The 22,452-nt window shown below is 44.1% G+C and overlaps 1 protein-coding gene across 1 annotated transcript in view; it reads left to right on the top strand.

The window, feature by feature from the left end:
• The first annotated feature begins 2,018 nt into the window (after positions 1-2,018).
• Positions 2,019-22,452, top strand: part of Vwf (von Willebrand factor) — a 151,903-nt gene continuing 131,469 nt past the window's right edge. The window contains exons 1-6 of the mRNA XM_047549520.1: positions 2,019-2,240; positions 3,469-3,523; positions 4,851-5,015; positions 13,837-13,939; positions 14,227-14,435; positions 18,713-18,837. Of these exons, the coding sequence (XP_047405476.1) occupies positions 3,469-3,523; positions 4,851-5,015; positions 13,837-13,939; positions 14,227-14,435; positions 18,713-18,837 (657 nt within the window). The 5' untranslated portion in view covers positions 2,019-2,240. The remainder of the gene's footprint in view (positions 2,241-3,468; positions 3,524-4,850; positions 5,016-13,836; positions 13,940-14,226; positions 14,436-18,712; positions 18,838-22,452) is intronic.

The raw sequence follows: 22,452 nt of genomic DNA, 5'->3' as shown, positions 1-22,452 counted from the left end.
TCATATGCTCAACAGTAACTATTTTGTCCCCCACCCCCAAGCCATGTTCTTATATTTCCCCTTCTTTTCTTACTGTGCTTTCCTGGGCATTTGACCCAATGCAGACTAGCAATGATGACACTGAGCATCCTAATCTTGTTCTGGTTTTTAAAAGTAGGGTGGCTTACATTTTACTCTATGAGGTTTGCTCTATTTCCTCAGGTCAAGGATATTTCTTTCTTTTTATAAGTTACTAAAATGTTTTTGTTTGCCTGTTTTTCTATAAATGCTTGTTGATTTTTACCCAAAAACCTTTCTTTTTATTTCCCCCCCTTGAATTATAAGCCATGACTTATAATTCAATTACTTTTATTTATTGATTTATGCAATCACTGCCTGTGCGTTGTTTACCTTTTCTTCTGACATCTACTTGCTGTGTTACATTTCCTTCTTTCTGAAGTACTTGCTTTAGTCGTTCTTTCAGAAAGGACTATAATGTTAAACCCACTGTTTTTATCGGGGGAGGAAGACTCTAAGTTCTCTAACTCTGACTGCCCTCTGATCTGAATTCTCTGTTTCTTCTAGACCACAGGGTCTGCATCTCTGTGCCCGCTGGCCAGAAGATGAGGGGCTAATGCTCCCAGAAGCTCTCAACAATTACCTACAGGACTAGGTGTAGAAATACTCTCACTCTTTTGACCTAAGAGTGGAACAATTCTAGGGTCTGTGTCTTGACTTGCCAGATTCTCCTCACAGGATTCAGCTTCACTTGCCCCTGGGGGGCAGGCTCAATAAACATCTTTTACTGGTGGTTTTCCCTTCCCCATATCACATTTCCACTTCCCTGCGGCTGTTTCCTGCCTTCTCACATAATTATCTGCACTAAAACACTCAGGGTCTGCTGCTGGAGGTTTTCAAAATAAGGCACTGTGCGTGGAATTCTATAACGATGGGTTTTTCCTCCCAGTGCTTCTCTTTGGATCTTCTCATTTATCATCATGAAAGTATTAGGGCAAGTGGTATCATGTGAGAAGCAGAGAGGTGGGTTTCCATTTCTAAAGACTCTTAAGTCTTAGGCTCCCGGTTTTAGTGCTGGAAATCCTGCTGTGAAGGAGTCACTTCCTGTCTTGCCTCTCTCTCATTTTATTAGCTCTTTTAGCAAGAGTAAGTTGGCACATAACGTTGAGAATTAGACTTTTGGGAAGAGGAGGTTGGGAAGACGGATCAGAGTGTGCGTGTATTTGTGCATGTGTGTATGAGTGGTTGTGTGCACATGTGTGTGAGATGTGTGTATGTGTGCAAGGGTAGAGGAAGAATCAGGGTATTAAAAGTGAGGTGGAAGAGTCTTTGGAGGGCATGGAGGTGCAGCTCAGTGGAAGAGCACTTGCCTAGCATGTGTGAGGTTCTGGTTCCCATCCCCAGCACCACAAAAAGGTTTTTTGGTAAGGGAGGAATATTAGAATCAAACCATCACTTCCACATCCACTATTTACAAAGACCTGGTCTTGTGACCAGGACCTTCATCTTTATTTAACCTGTCCATTAAATACTGGCCAGGACCCAAAGGGACTGTTTTTGTTAAGAACCCTGGCCGGATGGTTCATACCTGGGTGGACAGGAAGTGTTAATGTGTTCCTTCCTCCCGCTCAGCAGCTAAGTTGGCTCAGGTTGAGGTGTTTTTCAAAATTCTCTGGAGTCTCAGTCCTAGAAGCCAGGTCCAGAAGCCGTGTTAATCTAGCCTGAATTCCTCCCTGGCTTGGATGAGTCTGTCCTGGGGACACCAGTACTCCTGGTCAGGCCTGTCTATGTGGGCACTCGGAAGTCCCGGGGACCAAGTATGGGACAGGGGAGTGGGGGGCGTTAGGGGAGGGCAAAGCAGTTCATGAAAGCAGCTGCCAGGAGGTCTCCCTCTGAGCTGTTCAAAGCCTTATCATCCTGGAGGTATTTCTAATACCATTTCCTGTCATTGTTTCCCTTTGGTAATTAAAAGGAGGCCAGGGCCCTGATGTGGCAGCTCACAGCTATTGTGGTGGGGAAGAGGGGGTGGTTGGTGAACGTCACAACTTGGGTTTATCTCCCCTGGCTGCTGGAACTCTGCAGCCCCTGGACTACTTAACAGCAAAACAGTCCAGGGCTGCAGCAGATCCATCCAACCTCAGCAGTTGCTGGGAGAATGGCCTAGGGGTGGTGGCACCACCGAGCAGCGGTCAAGTTTCCTAAGGGACCTTGGAGATACCTGCAGCCCCTGTTTGTAGGGAAAGGTATGATCTTTTGGAAGAAGAGCTGGTGCAGTTGTGGGAGAAAGATGCAGGGCTGATCCCTGCCCTGGGACCCTGGCTGGGTTTCTCCATCCCTGAAGTAGAAAGGTTTTGTTTGAAAGGTGATTCAAAGACAGGACTATCCTAATGCCCCTTCATCTTCTTGCCTCTGGGTGTCCTGCAGCTGCTTTTCTTCATGTATTGGGTTTTACTTTGTAGTTTTCACTCACACTAGCCTGGATGGATCTTTGCCCTCACCTCTGGGGTACAATACACCTGTACATTGGGAGGGAGTGGGCGAGGGACACCTGTACGGAGACCAAGACTTGCTGGATCCAACAACAAAGTGTTCCTTCCAAGGTCGATAGCAGATTGGGGTTAGCTCTCCTTCCTTTGGATAGATGTGGCAGTAGGTAAGACAGGAGCCACCCCCAGCAAACCTCAGGTGGACACTACTGTATTTAACAACCTTTTCCAGAGGAGAGAGGCTGTGGCAGAGGCTCTAAGGGTCTTGAGCTGTGCTCTGCCAACCAGGATCAATTGACCTGTGTGTGTGTATATGCATGTGTGTGTGGCGTTGGGCGGGGGGGTGGCGCGACAAGTGGGGAAACTTTCTGGGGACCCAGGGCTGATGGGGTCCATTTATCAGATGAACCCAGCAAACATTTACTGAGCATGTCCTGGGTGGTGGGCACCTTGCCAGGCTCTGGAGATGGAGGTGAGTGAGTCCCTGCGCTGGAGGCTCTATTGGTCTAAGTCCAGGGACTAGCAAGCAATTAATTGGTGGTTCCTGCACCTTCTCCAAGTCTGGGTGCCTGTGGTAGCAATGAAAGTGTGAGACAGTTCCAATTTCCCCATTTGCTGCCAAGCTGGGAGACTTAGGTATGCCTCTGCTCCTGGCTGCTAGAGTAGGGTACAGGGGCATGAGAGGTCAGGGTGCCCTGGAGGAACCCAGATGAGATGACAGTGCTTCCCCCTTCTGTTTTGGCCCTGGGACTGTTGTCTGGGGAAGGGTGCTCAGGGTGTAGCTCACAGGAATTGTTACTCTTGGGCTTGGTACTGGCCAGGGGCAGTTTGGGGACAAATAACCCATGTTCAAAGGAGAAATGGGACTAATGGTGATTCCCTTGCTTTAAGAAATCATTTTTCCTGCTTTGTGCATTGTCAGTAGCTTATACCAGCAGCCGTCTATGGGAAGTAAAAACAGTTTATTTCTTTTGCTTCTCTGCAGATGATTCCTGCCAGACTTACCAGGGTGCTGCTTGCTCTGGTCCTTTCATTGCCAGGTAGGTACTAAGTCCTTCCTCACTCCTGCTCCAGGGTCATTTGGAGTAACCCCCTTCTAGGAATTAGCAGGTGTGTCTGGAGGTCATCTTTGTGTGAGTCCCATGTTAGACTCATAGTGGGCCTTTCAGACTCGCTGGTTGCCTTCTATGGAGGTTCCACAGAACTCTGGCCTGCAGAAGACCTGATGCCTGCAAATACCTTCCTCCTCTGGAAAGGATAAATGTGCACAGAACCATCCTATATGATGGAAGCACAGGATGGAGAAGAAAGAATTAAATTCTTGGATAGAGGCTTAGTTTCAGAAGGGATTGTGGAGGTCATCTAGTGAAAATTTCATTGTACAGATGAAGAGACTCAGAGAGGAAAAATGATTGCTTTAGAGTCACACAGAAACAAAACCAGAGATCACTTCTCTTGGGTTCTAGACCTGCTCTCTCCCATTATACTGCATTGTACTGTTTTCCTTCTCTTGCTGAAATTCTGAGACTGAATGGCAGGGAAGGACTTTTGACCAGGAGTGTCTCCATTTAGACTGCTCAGGTTAACCTGCCCACAGGTTAGTCTAGGAAGAATTGTACATTTATCATGCTCTCTGCATCTTTCTGCCAGGTGGGTGGTGTGTTAATGAGGGAGGTCAGCTCTAGAGAGGACTTTTACCACTTCTCAACACTGATAGGAACACAGTCTGATTTGTCTCCCAAGTTTAATTTACTTAAAATGTAATAGTAAATATGTAGATAGATGGTCACTACAAACACTCTATAAGAGTAAAATATTTGAGAAAATGTTAAGAACCAAATAATAAGAGGCTATACTATATACAGTTAGATGTAGAATGTAAAGCAGTCACAAAAAATCACATTTTAGAAACATATATAATGGACGACAAATTCTTTACAATATGTTGAGGAATAAACATAGTTTGTAAATAGTTTTGCATAGGATGATCATAAATTTGTAATAAATCTATAAAGTAGAACAAAAAGGTAAACACTGAAATGTTACTCTAGTTTTGGCTGAATGTCAGATCACAGGTGATTTTTAACTTCATTGTGTTTTATTTGTATTAAAATGTATTATTACATTTTAAATCAGTAAGTAATTGTCATTTAAAAGAGCAGATTTCCTGAAAAACGGTTCCTCCATACTGCCATGAGTTCTGGGCCATATTCCAATTCCAGGACTAAAGCAATAACTATAGCCTTATTTGGGATGGAAAGTACCTCCCCCAGCCCAATTTCTATCAGATGTAGCCTCATTTCTATGAGGCTGGAAGGATTTGGGCTGATGGTTGCAATTGTGCTCACCTGCATCCTCTCCCTCTAGGGACCCTCTGCACAGAAAGGGCTAGTGGCAGGCCATCCATGGCCCGGTGCAGCCTCTTTGGAAGTGACTTCATCAATACCTTTGATGAGAGCATGTACAGCTTCGAGGGAGTCTGCAGTTACCTCCTGGCAGGGGACTGCCAGGAACACTCCTTCTCAATTCTTGGTAAGTCCCTGGCCCAGAGGGCAGGAATTTAGAGAAGGGGCCAACTGTGCTCAGCCCTGCCATGCAGGGAGGGTCCCAATCCTTAGACATGCCTGAACTCAAAGATCACTGCGAGAGCACGGTGGGGAGTACCCTTTCTGTGACACCTGACTTCCCTTGGTTTCTCCGATCTCTCTCCATGGGAGCCTCGTGGAATAGAGAGAATCTTTGGACTTCTTCAGTGGTTATGTCCATTGTTCTGGGTCCAGGCAGTGCCTCAGGAACTACAAAGCATCAAGAAAAATGATGATCTAGAAGGAACTTTGGAACATATAAAACTTGCAACAGGGAATAATCATTTTCTCAGTGACCCATGGAATTCAGAATTTCTAGCTTATGTTGCACATCTCTTGTTCCCAGAAATGTCCAGGTTCTGCCCCCATGTTCTCTCTGCATTGCCACAATAGTTCTGGAATGTAGATATAGTCACCCCTGTTTTATAAATGCAGAACCAAGACCCAAGGAGGTTGTAGAACCCTCCCAAAGCCTGACAGATAATAAAAGGAGGAACTGGATTTAATCTTGGGCCTCTCCTTGAAGGGAGTTTCCTCTCTACTACAGGGAGAGGGAACTTTCCAAGGCTGGGAGTGGGGCTGGGGGCACTGATAAAGAACTATGATTTGGAGACCGCCACACTAAGAATTAATCAACTGCGAGATGTGAGGAAGGAATGCTACAAAATTGGGGAGCTGAGGTTGGAAGCTGACAGATCCAGGCTGTTAAAGAAAAATTCACAAATCTTAAAGCCAGGAAAAAAGACCTTGCTTTCAAGAGGCACTACTGCAATGGGGGTTTTGTGGTTAGGGAGAGAGATGGAGTCCACCTCCAAATACAAGGAAAAGTGGAATTTAGATCCAAGGAAGGGTGGAGGGGGTCAGTGACAGAGGAAATGAAGAAGATAAGGGGTTCTGGCTAAACCAACTTGATAGGAATCTTTTGAAGGAAGGCCAGGGTAACCAGATACCAAGTTTGGGGGATGAAGAATTTGATCATATACTGAAGGTAAGGAATTTTTGCTAAACTGACCCAGTGGGAATTGTGCTAAAACAGGACTACATGGGTCAAGGACTATAAGGTCACGACCTAGTCAAGAAGATGGCTCAGAAAAACCTGACGCAAGTTTGATCAAGGAGAGATTCTTTTTGCAAAACTCTCGGCCTTCCGTGACATAAAGGCTGAAGGGCTAAAGGCTGAGTGGATCTATGCAGTGTCCTTTCTGTCCAACATGCACTAGGCTGTGCTTGGGAGTTCAGTGAACTTACTGCAGCCATGACTGTGAACTCCCCTGCTTCTTAGTTGCTCCCTTAGGCTACCTGCTACCTGCCCTGCATCTGCTGGATACCCTATCACAGCATGACTTCAGTGTATTGCCGTTCTTCCTGCTCCTTTGTGAGCCCCTCAAAGGCAAGGACTCTGCCTTGCTCATCTTTGTTTCCTGGTGCTTGTCTCCATGGGGTTTCTGTCAACACCACTGGAGTTGTATTAAAGATATTTACAAGAGCAAATGGCGTTTGAGGAGCCTTGGTTGATGAGGCTTTGGTTGGGTGAAGAGGACAGTGGGGACAGCATGAGCCAAAGAGAAGAGCTGGAAGAAATGTGTGCTCATTAGGTGGAAGAGTGGGGGAGTGGTTTCCAATCAGCCAGCATCATGTCCACCTAGATGGTTCTACTACAAGGTTGCTGGGCTCCCTCCCCCACAGAGTTCTGACTCAGTACATTTGAAATGGGGCCTGAAATTTTTATTTCTAACTATTTCTTAATTGTTGCTGCTGAACTGGGAACCAAACTTTGAGAAATCCAGGAATGGAGCACAGTGAGCTCTAAGACTGGGACTCCATCGGGCTACAGGGCAGGGTCTTGAAGTCTGAGGGAGGAAGAGTTGGCTGCATTCAGCAGGCTGGAGGAGTTAGGTGGAGGCTATGCAGTGGGGAAGGGTCAAAGGGACTGGTGTTTTGCAAGGGGGTCCAGGCAGGAAGGAAGGTGGGAGGCAGGGTAACCTTGGCCATGGTGACCGAGCAGGAGGTGAAAAGGGCCAGAGATATCCCCCGGGGCCTGACACATCATCATGGAACACTGGTCTGTGGAACCCAGGTTTGCTTCAGAGGTAGCACCTGGGGACTGGCTTCAGAAAGCAGCTGGCAAGAAAAAGGCCCCCTCCTCCACCAGGAAGCGGACGGCACTCAGGCCCGCCAGTCGCCTGTGGCTCCAGTGTTTATTTTAAGTGGATTTCTCTACCTTAACAATCATCATGGAGATGGTACAGACCCCTTACCTGTGATGACTCTGGGGGAATGGAGGGTTGGGAATGACAGCAGAAAGATTTTGAAAGAACAGATAATGACACCTCTTCACCCTGAGTGGAGTTTCCAGGGAGGGGGACACTGGAGCCCTGGAGGGGGCTGCAGTCTTGACTCCATGATCTGCTTTAGCTCAGTCCTGCTGTGGTCTCCCTACCCCGGAGGTGGGTTAGTAAACAGTACATAATGAAAGCTTAGGACCAGGCACAGAGTTTGTATTCTGGGCTCAGGGAGTGCAGCCAGATGTTGGAAAAGCCCATCTCAAAAGCCTCTCCTCTTAAGGAGCCCTCAAAGCAGGAAAACTCAGGTTGTGCTGGTACTCCCTCTGGTTAGACCCCCTTGACCGCACTGGCCCTGTCCAGCACTCAGTAGGTCAGCTTATGCCCACCAACTGATTTATAACTGCCAGGGCTTGGACGCTCTGCCTTCAGCAGGAAATGGAAGCATGGGAAGAGCCATAGTTGGAGCCGCCTCCATTCCCTCTCTGCCCTGAATGCCCTTGGGAAAGTGGCAGAGTGTCTCTCGGCCTTCATTTCCTCCTCTTTAAAATGCAGAGCCTGTGAGGCTCAAGTGAGATTAAAGTATTTGCAAGTGTGAAGCATTATCTAAACCCGAGTTATTGAAAGCAGCCAGATGAACAGAGGCTTGGTGGGTATGCACAGGGTGGAGACACAGGACTACCAGGCTCTTGGGCATTTCTCTGGAGGTCAGGTTGATAGCTATGGGAACCTCCCCCGACATTGTGCATGCAGGTTTGCACTAGAGACCTGGTCTCTCTGGCTACCCATTTGTGGATGTCAGTGGCTGGGGCAATGTGAAGGGATGGAGAGGGCCACCCTACTTCCAAACAGCTCATCGTACCCCCCAACCCCAGGGTTGTCATTCTTTTTTTTTTTATGGCAACTTGCTCTTGTTGAGTGTCAACTTTCTGGGAGGTTATTGACCTGAACCAGGCTATTTAATATATGTTGGTTTCATTTCCATTCAAAATTGAATAATTGGGCAGCTACTTTTCCTGATGTTGGGGTGAATGTGGGAGGAGGTGGTGTAAGAAGGGGTATAATCTGTGGAGCCTGGGCCTGCACTGGAGCTTGGAGCAGGCAGAATCCTGGGGTTAGGGGAAGGAACCCAGACCTTGGACCCTATGGTTTCAGTTTATAGGTGCATGATCATCTTCTGCTCCATTGTTCTCCAATGACATCCTGTTTCCTTAACTCTAAATTCAAAATAATTCACATTCCTCTCTGGGTGCCTGTGGACCTTGTTCACATCCTGGGTAAAGTGTTTATGTCTGTTCATGAAGGCCCACCTGGTGCAAAGGGGAGGGCATTTCCTTGATTCTTGTTCCTGGTCAGGCAGCTCTGGGGTCCCAGACTAAGGCTCACATTTTCTAGTCAGTGGTTACAGGGTCCAGAAAGTCCACTATAGAGTCCTGTTTCCTCCTGAGTTGTAGAGACTCTTCTTCCTAATCCATGGCTGCAGGGTTTGATTGCCTCCCAAATTAACCCAGGGAGAGCCATAAACAACCACTTACTGCATCAGTCATTTCTGTAGTGGGAAGCTCAGATTCTGAGTTAGCAGAATGGCATGGACTGAGTAGATCACTGACTTCCAAGTGTGGACAGAAGATGACCTGCATCAGAATCATGGACATGGGGCAGGGAATGTTCATTAGAGATGCAGATTAGTGTTTTGCACTACAACCCTAAGATACCCCCTGCAGGTACGACCCTGGTTCCAGTTGTTGGCCTGCTTTAGTAGGTGCAGGGTGCCTCTTGCTCCCACATGTGGGGCTGGGGGTTGACTGATTCACTCAGTATCCTCATCGCTGAGTTCAAGGAACTGGACAGGAGTCTGGGTAAGCCTGGTTGGATGTTTCTCCTCCGGGTGAACATACAGACCCTTCCTTACCTAGCAGTTAAAGGAAGTACTAACAGGGAGGTCTGTGGAATGTGGGAGTCACTGGTCATTTCTAATGGTTCATTTTCCTAGTGGTTACAGATAATTTGCAGCAAAGGAATGAGGTAACTAAAACAGAAGGCTGATATGTTGTCTCCTGCATTAGCGATTTGCTGAATCCACAGTGGTCAGATGTCCTGTTAGGTCGTTTTTTTGCAATCGGAGATTTGGATTTGGAGTCAGAAAATCTGGGTGTGAGCTAGTTCTACTCTAGGTGTAAACCAGTAATTCTCAGGTGGAGTGATATTTTTCCTCAGAGAACATTTGGCAGTGTCTGGAGACATTTTGAGTGGTCACAACTTGTGACGAGTGCTGTTGGCATCCAGTGGTAGGGGCCAGGATACTGCTAATGATCCTACCATGCACAGGATGGTCCCCACAACAAAGATGATTCAGCCCCAAGTGTCAATAGTGAGAGGGTGGAATCCTGTCTGAATCTGTTTCTCCTTCTATAAGATGGAGTCAGTGTTTTTCAAACTGAATCACAAGCCATGGTTCTAACCAGCATTGCAAAAATTAAACAGAAGAGAATAGAAAACATCACAAAATGTCAGAGGCAAGGTACGTGGTGAGGGCAGATGTGTTAAACTTTGTGTGTGTGCATGTGCTTATATGCATGTGTATACCATGTCATGGAATAAATTTTTTTTTTATGATTTTGGGGCAAAAAAAAAAGTTTAAGAGTCACTTATTTAGATTGTCTCCAAGATTTTTCTCTCTGCCATAGTATGTTTCTCTGGATTGTGGACTTCTCCAGGTCACACTTTCAACAAATCCTCTTGCCTCCTCCTGTCTTGGATGTGGGCCAACTCTCTCATTCATGGTGCAGGTTCAGGAACTCCACAGGCTCCCTGTACTTCAGTCCTCATTGAAGGTCACAGTCTCAATCCCACTTCTGCCCCAAACTTTTGATTTGTTTCTGACTGGGGGCTGGTTCCCATAACCTACATCATCCACTTCAGGATCCCATATAGTAGTGAAGATTCTGGGCAGCCAACCCATTTATCCCAACCCACAGGCTGCTGCTTCACATGGGGTCAGCCCTGGGTGTAACTCTGCTGGCTGCCTCCTGGTCTTCCTAAAGCTGAGCTCTCCAGGGGCCACCCAGAGCAAGCCTTTCAAATGCTTACAAACAGCACCTGGTCTTGAGTCCCAGCTCTGCCACCTCTGACCAGCTCTCTGAGGAAAGGCACTTTATCCCAAATGTCAATCACCTGGGTGGATCTGAATCCCACAGCCTTCATTATGTGAGGACAGGTGTTCTTCATTATGTACTTGAGAAGGGCACGGGTAGGGGAGTCTCCTCCTTTTACCTTTACAAGGAAGGTGACTTTGAAGCCATGAACTGCTTCTTTTTCTTGGTTTTTGCTTTCCTCAACCCTTCTCTGTCTATAAAACTAACCTCCTCCTCTTTCATTCTCTGTGATCAATTGTTCTTCATCACTGACTTGAGAAGGGCTGGGGCTTCATACCCTTCCACATATGTCTCTCAGTTCCCTCTAGTTTGGTTTTCTGCTTCTGCTGAATATGTGACTTGTCTGGTCTTGCAGGCCCTATTTTTCTACCTTATAGTGATGGTGACCTCTGGGCTTTCCTGCAGCACCTGCTCAGCTCTGCTTCTGGTGGAACCAGTGAGTCGTTTAGGTGATTTTCCATCTCTGAAAGCCTCAAAGAATTATAGATCCATAGCTGTGTGATAGTGGCACATCCCAAGCTGCCTGGTGACCTCCCAAGCAATCCCTAGTTACCCTCCAGTCACATATTCCCTGGCCAACTTTTTCCAGTCACCCTTTCTGAATCCTCATGACGGGGAGAGCCTGCAAACAGGAGAGACCCACAAGGATTCCTTTCCTGTTTTTAGGAGGGCGGTGCCTTTGGTTCAAAGGAGCCATACTGGTCGGGTTACCCAGTGAAGTAAGGGCAGAACTGCCCTGTCCATCTGCTCTGTGAGGACACAAGCCCACGAATGCCTAGACCTCTCAGGATCTTTTGTACACTCTTCCAGCGGTTGGGCCTTCTTCTGTTCTAGCAGGCCTCCAGAGAGGAGTTTAATGAATCCTTACCCTGTCTGTTCAGCACACTTAGTTGGGTCTATAGTGTTCAGAGTGCCAGCTCCAGAAGAAGCCTAAGAAGGGTCTTAGACCCAGTGCAAATGCCTAAGGACTTAGAAGACTCCTGGGAGGGATTGCAAACCAGAGTTTGCTGCCAGGTTGTCCTGTTTATTTGTTTATTTATTTATTTTACCATTGTATTGTTGCAATTTTCAAACATGCAGAAAAGTTGAAGGAATACAACATTTCTATACCCACCACTCAGATTTTAGTGTTACTGTTTTCCTCTGCTTACCTACCATTTGCCTCTTCCGTTCTGTTTGGTTTTCATTGGCTAATTTCCTGCTATCTGAAAGTTTGTTTGACTTCTGAAGGTTTGCTTGTGTAAAAATTGGTCTAAGTGAAAATGCAGAGTGGGCCACACTTCCCAGCTTAGACAGGTGTGAAAGGACAAAATTGCAACAAATTTTAAGATCTTAATTGATTCTATTTTAAAAAATTCTAGAATCAGGTAACACTTCATTCCATAGAATGGAATGAGTGTTCCTATGAACTGAGCAGAAGAAATTGATTTTATAGACAGAGAAGGGCTGAGGAAAGCAGAAACAGAATAAAAAGTGAATGGTTCTTTAAGTTTCTTAGGCTGGGTGCGGTGGCGCATGCCTATAATCCCAGCAGCTCAGGAGGTTCACAAGTTCAAAACCAGCCTCAGCAAAGGCAAGGCGCTAAGCAACTCAGTGAGACACTGTCTCTAAGTAAAATGCAAAAAAGGGCTGGGGATGTGGCTTAGTAGTTGAGTGACCCTGAGTTCAAGCCCTGACACCTGCCACCCCCCACAAAATTTCTTAACTTGTGAAGTTTAAAGCAACTACAACTGGCCCAATCAGGGATTTGGTTTTTTTTCTGTCTCTCTGTCTCTCTCTTCCCCTCCCTTCCTACCTCCACTCCTTGCTTTCTCAAAAGGCCAGATGAACAACTTAGTTTTGGTTTGCTGACATGGAACTTCAGCATGAGTGACTCCATTTTGGTTTGGTTTGTTTGGGTCTAGTGAAGAAACTCCAAACCAACATAGCCTTCTATATGTTTTATTCAATACAGAACAAAATTCACTTAACTTTTTTGACATCTCTGTTTTCTCCTGGTATCACTGGTGTGGAGTTCTGCAGAATGTGGTTTGTGGAACTCCTCTGCCTGGTTGGGAGTGAGGAGGCCTTCCCAAACTGGCTTTGCAGTGGTCCTGGCCATGGCAGCAATACCTCGAGTCAACAAGCCTTCCTGTTTTCTGGGCTTGGTTCCACGGGCATCCTTGCTGCCTCTTTTGCTGAGGAACTGGAGCCCACATTTCCCCACTCCTCCTAGAAGAAGATAGTTTTCCTCATTTCCAAGGTTAATCTCTCATCTGAGCCCTATGCTCCATACCTTCAGGACCTCTAGGACACTGTCCCCATGTTGGACCTCTGTCTTCACTGGCTGCTCTCCATCTTCCCTCTTCCCTCCATCAACTTCTAAGCCTCTAAGGCTTGACACTCAGACTCTACACTGACCCTTTGGGCTCCTTCATCCGTATGGCCAATCCATTATCTTTGGATACCAAAGGCCCAGCCCAAGAAGCAGTTCTCAGAGATCAACTGTGAATGGTCAAGTTCTGATCACACTGTGGAAAATGCCTCACCAATTTTCCATCTTTTATGCCAACTGCCATCACCCTTGTCCCTGTGTTTGCCCCTCATGATGAGACCATTGACAGAGACTATTTTATGATGCATTCAACCATTCAAGCATCTCTAATGGCAATACCCATCACTTATTGAATCCTACTAAGGTTCTCTGCACTGTGGGAGGTACTTTACACTCTCTTTAAACTTCTCCTAGAGAATCAAATGTGGTAAATGAAGGTAGGACTCATGAATCTCCATTTTAAACAGCTCAGGGATTCTGATTTGGGCTCTCCTAAGATATTTTTAACCAATTAATTAATTAAATTCTGGGGATGGAACACAGGGCTTTGTGCATGTTAGCTAAGTGCTTTGCCGCTGAGATATACCACCGGCCCCCAAGATAACATTTTAAATGACATTATCTTAGAGTACCTGTTACCAATAACTCATACTGTTGCTTCTGTTTGCTACTTTACAGTATGTTTGATTGCTTCATACTTGTCTAATCCTTATACCTGGATTGTGAACTAGGTCTACACTAGTCATCACTGAGGTCGCTGTAAAGTGGTTACACTTTTATAGTTTGCTTTTGCAAAGTATAAGAGCCCATTGAGGTCTATGTATCCAGAAGCACTCAATAAGAATTTTTAGATGAATGGAAAGATGAATGAGAAATGAGATTTTTAAGGAGATTTCTGTTGCCCATTTTAAAAGTCTTTTTTTGGGGAATTTCCATAAGATTATACAGGCAATCTTATTAATACATTTTTGGGCTTTTTTGGGTAATAATCACTTCTCCTCCTCTTTTCTCTTTTAGGGGACTTCCAAAATGGCAAGAGAGTGAGCCTCTCTGTGTATCTTGGGGAATTTTTTGACATCCATTTGTTTGTCAATGGTACTGTGATGCAGGGGGACCAAAGGTAAGTCAGAAACCCAGATTGTCCAATTCAAAAGGACCTTGGGGATTCCCTGGCATATGCCCTCATGTTTCAGATGAAAAAGCTGGGGTCCAGGGAGAGGAAGTAAATGTACCCAGAAGCGAGTAGCTGGGCTGGGTGAGAATTGGGTCTCCTAGTCTAGAACCTCATTCATTTCCTGCCATGGTCTGAACCTTGTAGCATGGGGTTGCGGTTGGAAGGGTAGAGAGATGTCTTGAAAATGCACAAGAAGCCCAATTCTGAACGGGTCCTCTGCCTTGTCCTTCCAGAATCTCCATGCCCTATGCCTCTAAAGGACTGTATCTGGAAACTGAGGCTGGGTACTACAAGCTTTCCAGTGAGGACTATGGCTTTGTGGTCAGGATCGATGGCAATGGCAACTTTCAAGTTCTGCTGTCAGACAGACACTTCAACAAGACCTGTGGGCTGTGTGGAGACTTTAATATCTTTGCTGAAGATGACTTTAGGACCCAAGAAGGTAAAATTTTCTGGGCTACCATTTCCCTAAACTATGGTTATAATTTTTACCTCCCTACTTACAAATCTTCACTAACATTCCTCCTTTGGCATTCAAGCCTCATCATGATCTCACCTCAATTTATCTTATCTTACCAATCTTATCTCTTAATAGTTCACCTCAGTGCCTAGATCTCTGGTCAACATACACCTGGGAGCCTCTCAAACCTGACTTAGTTCAACTTTGAATTCCCCACAGAAATGGGGGAATCACACATGGTGGATAGTTGGTAAACATTGGAAGGTTTGAGTAGACCCTCCTGAACCCACTACAACTGAATAAATGAAATCTGTAGAGTGATCCGCTATACCGTCCAGAAAGCTAGTTATCTAGGCACAGTGGTACGCTCCTGTAATCCAAGTGACTTTGGAGGCTGAGGCAGGAGGATCACAAGTTTGAGGCCAGCCTCAGCAATTTAGCAAGACTCTGTCTCAAAATAAAAAATAAAAAAGACCAGGGATGTAGTTCAGTGGTGAAGCTCCCTGGGGTTTAATCCCCAGAACCAAATCAAATCAAAACACCAAAAAGTCTAGTTATGTGTACTCATGAACAACAGAAGACAATATGGATATGAAACCACTACTAATCTTTTTTTTTCCTTCAAGAAAATGACTATATTTGGAAAAATTCCATTTTGATCTGTACACCATATCATATAGTATTATAAAGTATTATAAATGTACCTATAATAATGAAATATATAATGAAATAAAATTCAGATGAATAAAAGAGCTAAATGTAAAAAATGAAGTCAGAAAATATTTGGAAGAACCTGGATGTGGTAGCATCCGCATGTAATCCCAGCAACTCAGGAGGCTGAGGCAGGAGGATCATGAGTTCAAAGCCAACCTCAGCAAAAGCGAGGAGCTAAGCAACTCAGTGAGACCTGTATCTAAATAAAATACAAAATAGTACTGGGGATGTGGTTCAATGGTCAAGTGCCTCCGAGTTCAACCCCCTGGTACAAAAAAAAAAAAAAAAATTGGAAGAAAAATATATTTAAATATGTTTGCTTTTGGATTGGAGAAAACTTATATGCAAAGAAGGAAGTTTCAAGGGAGGAGAAATAAAATCGCTTACATAAAAATTAAAATCTTACATATATATACTTTTAAAGAAAAAGTAAAATTAAAAGGTAAGTAAAAAACTGAAAAATTAATATTTTTAATGTTTTTTAAATAATTTTAATTCCATAAACATTCAATTAGTGATATTCCAGTATAAAAACAATTCCAGTATAATTCATATATAAATTATTCTCTTCCTTATTATGCATCTGCCTTCTGATTAAGGGGCAAACATGTAGAGAAATAGTCGAGTAGAAAATAAAAAAGATCATTTGTTTTTATCTTCTCCAGCACTGATTTCCAACCTGTTTATTGTCCAATATGTACACTTTAGGCTATCAATTTTCCTTTAAATATCATTTTAGCTGTACCACACCAATTATTTTAATACATAACATAGTTTTATTTTTGTTTAGTTGTATACGTTTTTCTACTTTCCATTTTGAGTTCTTTCTTAACCTATAGTGTATTTAAAATTTCCAAATGTTTAGAATTTTTAAGGCCCTTTGTACTTCTAAAATTTGAGACAGGGTCTCACTAAATTGCCCAGGCTGACCTTGAACTTGTGGTCCTCTTGCCTCAGTCTTCCAAGTCTTTGGAATTCCAAGTGTGCACCACTACATCTAATTTGTCTTTAAAATTTTAGGAAACCACCATACTGTTTTTCACAGTGGCTATGCCATTTTACTCTCCCACCAAGAGTGCAAAAGTGTTTTGATTTCTCTACATCCTTGCTAATGCTTATTTTTGTTCCCATCCTAATAGGTGTAAAGTGGTATTCGTGAATAGGATTTGTACATAGACATATACTTTGATTTCTCTAGGTAAATACCTAGGACTGGGATTGTGCTTTTCCATTTCTCTTTATCCTTCTGTGTTACTGTTTTGGGTGGTTTACTTAGGTCATGTGCTGTACTCATGGTGGTTGGTGAGAACCAACTGTATGCATCTCTTCCCAACTCCACATTCAGTAACATCATGTTGGTAACCCCATGGAAATCAGCAAGTGCTACAAACTGGGATTTTGCTTTCCCTGGAGAGCTGGTTTGTCAGCATTTTACTGTCTTCTAGTTCACTAATTCTCTCTTAACTCTGCCTGATTTACAGATGATGTTTATTCAGTCAATTGAAGTTTCACTTTATTTCATTGACTATATTTGTAATCTTAGAAGGTAAATCTGGCTACATTTCTCCTCAATTATTTTTTCTTGCCTTGTTCTTATATTAAATTTCAGTTCATGTTTTATAGCAATAATTAAAAATATATTTGTTTTAAAAGTTATTTATAAAAATTTCATTATCTGAACTTTTTGGAGCTTAAATTATGCAAAGTTTGAGTCTGCTGACTCTTGTTTATAGTGGATTGTTTCCTGCTGTTACAGACAGCTCAGCCCAGGGAGACTGACTGGATTCCACAGGAGGGCCACATAAGAAATAGAAAAAAAATGTAAAAATGAATATGAACTTTATGCTTTATACTTTAGTTTGATCAAACCAGGGAGAAGTAGCTAGATTGTTTCTCTCTGCCCATCTCACAGAGACAATTACAATTATAGAAACAAAAGCCAGGTGATATACACAATGTAGAGCCAGTTAGCTTATGTAAGACAGGCTTGAGTGGGCAATCTCTGCTCTCATCTTCTTTGGCTCCTGTGAAGGTGGGGGTTCGTCGCCTTTCAGCTTCCTTTCTCAGCAGGAGTAATGTGTTCCCATTCAGGCTGTTTCACTATACTTCATAATTTTGGATTGTGAGCTCATCTTTCGAAGGTTTTATGTTTATTTGTCAATCTGAAGTTACTGAATCTTACAAGAAGTATAGATTGGAATCTTACAACTATATGAAAGATTTCCCACCACTTCAGATTTTCAGGGGAGACTTTTCTCCCCTCCTATCCAGAGACCAGATCAAGGAAACAGATATCCACTCTGCTTCTCAGAGTGGGTTTTTTCCTTTCAACTTTTGCATGAAGGATGTCATGCTTCAAGGGTCTCAGCCTCACAATGGGGTCTTGGGTCCACCTTCCCACCTCATGCAGGTCCCAGACTCACTTCCATTTGAGTGGAACTGTTAAAACTCAGCCTCTTGGTTGGAAAGGTTATCACTTGCATTCTAGCACTCTGTAGTCAGAACACTTTCCAGTACTATTTTTTAAATTTGCTCTCTTCTCCTTTAATCCCCAGTCCTCCTTTTCATTTCCTTAAATTCCTTCTTTTTTTTTTTTTTTTTTTTGTAAGGTTATCCATCAATTCAGTTGACTATCTGTTCATTCTAGTAGCATAGTTTTCAGATTTTTCTCATCTGCTATATTGCTGGAAATGGAAGTCCCAGCCCTAAAATATCTTTTTTTCTTATTCCAGATTTTTAAGGTTGAAAAAAGTTAACAGTGGGTTGGTCCTAGGCTTTGAAGAAGAAAGTAGTATTTGTTGGCAAAAAAAATCAAGGTTATGGTGATAGTTTGGGAATCATCCTTAGAGGTTAATTTAGTTTAATTCTTTTTGGTTGGTAAAACTCAACACTATTTGTCCCCAAACAGTTAACCTTGCTCCCTGGCTTCTGGGAGTCAGTCCAGCTTGGCCTTAACTCTGCCTCTCAGGGTTTTCTCTAAACAAGAGTATTTGTAATTCCATATATTGGACAGCCTTATGCTGTCCAGATTTAGTTCATGCAGTTTCACTTCATAGGCAGTCAGTCAGGGCTAAAGGGATCTTAGGTCACATACTCAACCTCTCATTTACATATGAGCAACTAGGCTCCATGGGATGATGGGATCAACCCAGATCACAGAGTGGTAGAAGGAGCTTTACCATCCAAGTAAACTTCTTTTCTACCTGTTTCTTTAAGATGGCTTATTAGAAAGTATCCAAATCTGTGTGATATGGAGTATCTGAGTACCAAACAGCATATAACATATTGGAGGAGCCAAATGGAAAAGAACTGACATTTGGAGTGTCCACCATGTGCCAGGCAGTCCCCAGGCACTCAGTGAGCTCTGATGTCCATGCCCAGTGGTGCCATACTGAGCACTGTACAAAAGGTACTCTCCACCCCAAATACCTATGGTCTAATCTAGCAGAAGTTAGATTAAGATAACAACAGAACTACAACTTTCACTCAGAAGTCCTAAGATAGTCATAACTGAAGCATAATTTTTCTGAAACTTTGCTTTGCAGGGACCTTGACCTCTGACCCCTATGACTTTGCCAACTCCTGGGCTCTGAGCAGTGGGGAACAGCGATGCAAACGGGCATCTCCTCTCAGCAGTTCCTGCAACAACTCCTCTGGGGAAATGCAGAAGGTGGGTACAGCCTGGTCTGCATATGGCTGTGTGACTCCTGGAATTAAGAGGCAGCAGGACTTGGGTTCATGTCCTCTCTCTGGGGGAGGAATGGACTTACCTGTGAGTGCTGCTGGTATGGCTGTTCAATGTGGGGTTCCTACGTTGAAAACCAACTATGGCTAGAGTTTAGTTAACTCTAATTCTAATACTTCTCTGAGCCTGGAACTAAATAAATGGGTCTGTGCTAATGAGTAGGTTATAGTGAGTGTCTCAGTACACTTGTGCTGCTATAACAAAATGTCTGAGACCTGGAACTGAAATTTATTTATTATAGTTCTGGAGACCAGCAAGTTCCAGATCAAGGTGCTGGTGGCATTCAGTGTCTGGTAAGGGCACTCCTGCTCTGTCTCTACATGGAAGAAGAGCAAAAAAGTGCTGCTCAAGTTATTCCACTGGTGGGCTCTTATGTTTCTCTTCAGAAGTTGAACTCCACAGGTTCTTAAGTTTGTTTAAGTTCTAAAACTCTTCACTGTGTTTCTGTGGATTGGGTAGATAGCATATAATCAAGAAATATTCATTGGGTGGATGAATACAAATTAAGAAGTGTTACCTAGGGATTATAATGACCTCCCCAAAAATAATACAGACTCCTTCACTTGTAGAAATCTGATCCACCCAAATCTACTCGTAAGTAGAGAAACCCAACCCTCTCCTATTCTAGAAACAGTTCCCCGTCCCCCCCTCATTCTCGCTCTCTCCCCCCCTTAGCATGAGAAAGTCTCATTGTTAGTTGGTTACTCATCTAATGGATCTTCTTATTTTCCTGAAATAATTTGAACTTCTGAACCAAGGAGTTATATCAGGCCCAGGAAAATATCCTGGGTTGATGCTAAATCCAGCCGCCTAAATTGTTAACACAGACAATTCCCAACTTGTAAACAAACACATTCCCAAAGCCTTTTTTTCCTTGGGTGATTCAGGGCTAGGTCCTCCAGCTAGTCCCTGCACGTCTATATCTCTTGGAACATAGCCCAGTACAAGTGAACTGAGAGGAGGGTGCTGTCCTATGCAAGCAGGGACTTTCCTCTTTCCAGTTTGAAATGTCTGAAGCTTGCCCTCGGCAGATCTTGAGTTTCTCTCACCCCTGAGCTTGGCATTGTGCTAAGGGCTGGGTTTGGGTCAGGCCATTCACTGACTTTGTAACTCTAGGCAAGACACGTACCTTCTGCAAAGTCCAGTTTCCACATATGTAGAACAGGCCTAGGAAATGTACCTGCCAGGGCCATTGAGAGGAGTAAGAGAAAGGTCATTTGTGTTGAGCGTTTATCCCAGTGGGGCTCAACTGTTTGGGCCACTATTATTATTGTTATTATTGGGTAACTCCTAGTGTTCTTCTGTAGTCATACTGGGGTGCCTGAGCTTTCAGAGTGGGAACGGGGAGCAGCAGTTAGCACACATTGTACTTTAGGTATGAGCTGCACAATTCTTGTTCTCCTCCCCTCTTTCCAATTATAACCAGTTTCCTTTTGGGTAGCTGAGTACAGCTTGAGGTCAGAAGGAAAGCAAGGTGTGTAATGTCTGCAAATGCAGGTGAACAGGTGACAGAATTTCCTCTAGAATTGCTTATTTACCCAGATGAATTCAGACTGAGCACACTCTAGGTATCATGTGCAGCGAGGAGGACAAAGCCTTTTAAATAATTTCTTTCTCTCCTTTATTTGTAAATTTACAGTTCTGTTGTTGGCTGGTGGGTCTCCCTCTCCTGCCCTGTTCATTAGGTAGGGGGTGAGATTAGCAGGCCTTTGAGAGCTTATTAGATTTTGCAAACACAGACCAGCTCAGACCAGCTCAGAGTAAGTACTTGACAAATGTTCCCCACCCTGCTGAGTAAAGGAATAATGTCATTTATCCACATGAACTGGGAAGTGAAGACAGGATTCTCAAGTAGAGAACCTGATACCAGTAGGTCGAGTTGAAGAGGGAGACTAACGGGAGGGAAAAAACCTAAGAGAAAGCCTTATTTGCCTCTGGGGGCAACTTTCTGAGCTCCAGCTGTATCTTGCTACTCACTTTGTCTCCTGGGTGCATTAAAGTCCTTACTAACCAGTGTCGTGGGAGCAGCCTAAGAAATTGGGTACCTGGTTCTTAGCATTGGCCTGAGGCTCCAAACACACCCAACCTCCCAGAGGCACAAACAAGCTCACCAAGCTCAGAACTCAGTGCTTTCAGGTTGTTTACCTGAGAGGCCTGCTTTGTCCTCAGCCAATCAGATTGTGTTTGCCCACAACTGGGGCTCCCTCATTGGCTGGGAAGCACGATGTCTCATCTCCTGGGAGGTGATTAATGTGGTCTTTTGAATTATTCACAGTCTGCTTACTCCCACTGGGTCCCCAGCTTCAGAAGTCAGGCCTGGTAAGTGGGGCCACCTTTGCCAGTGTTTGTCACTGTGGTTCCACAGGCCACTTGGAGTGGCAGAGTGTTCTGTGAGGGAGGTGGCATTGACCTCAGAACTTTCCTTGATAGACACCCAAATCTAATCCCCCACTTCTCTGGCACTTTCCTTCTTTCCAAGTCCTAACAGTAGTCAGTTCATTCTGAGAGCCAGGTCATATTACTTATACCTAGGGGATGAATGTTTCCTTGTTATGCCAACAAAACCCAATGCTTCTTTCTACTGGGACTGATAATGGTTTGTTTGATTGCATGCAAATTTGCAGGTTTTTTTTTTTTTTTTTTTTTCCCAAACTGAGGGCAGGACTGCTGAAGTCTGGAGCCCCAAGCCATAAATACTCAAATAATTGATGTAAATTAGCAGGTAACTCTACTGTGCAAGGCATATTGTAGAAAGATCCTCAGGTAGATTTCTTTCTTTCTTTCTTTTTTTTTTTTTTAAATCCAGACTGGGAAAAAAGAGTTGTACCTGATGAAGAAATGATGACTTTGTTCCATAGTCCTTGTGCAACATGAAGTCCAAGGTGTCAGGGGATGGGCTTGGGCTGCTGTGAGCCCGTTCAGTGCTCCTGCTAATTAGAAAAGGGGACTCCTCCCTCAAGACACTTTCCCACCCCTGGGTGGGAAACTGCCACTGTGAACATTACAATTGTACATATCACGGACAGATGATGTATGGTGCATACCATGAAAACAGTAGTCCCTTGATGTGTAGCCAGGGTGCACTGTGTGGCCTACAGTACTGTCCTTAGATCACCTCCCTCAGAGTGGCAAGACTGTCTCCTGTCTTTGTGGTTGCCATCAGAATGTAAGGGCAATTTCTTGCCTCTGGCCCCAGGAGTTTTCTCCATATGCTTTCTTTCTTTTTTTATTTTACTGTTTGTTCTATTTAGTTCTACACGACAGCAGCATGCATTTTGATTCATTGTACACAAATGGAGTACAACCTTTCATATCTCTGGTTGTACATGATGTAAGTCACACCATTCATTTAATCATTCACGTATATAGGGTAATGATGTTTGTCTCATCCTACCCATCTTTCCTTCCCCCTGTCCCCTCCCTTCTTCTCATTTCCCTCTACACAATCCAGCATCCCTCCTTTCTTCCCTCCCCCCATTATGTATCTGCATTCACATATCAGAGAAAACATTTGGCCTTTGGTTTTTTGGGATTGGCTTA

Source organism: Sciurus carolinensis, chromosome 4, assembly GCF_902686445.1.
Source record: "Sciurus carolinensis chromosome 4, mSciCar1.2, whole genome shotgun sequence".
NCBI lineage: Eukaryota > Metazoa > Chordata > Mammalia > Rodentia > Sciuridae > Sciurus > Sciurus carolinensis.
Note: the sequence above shows the minus strand (reverse complement) of the source record. Positions and strands in the feature narration are given on the sequence as shown.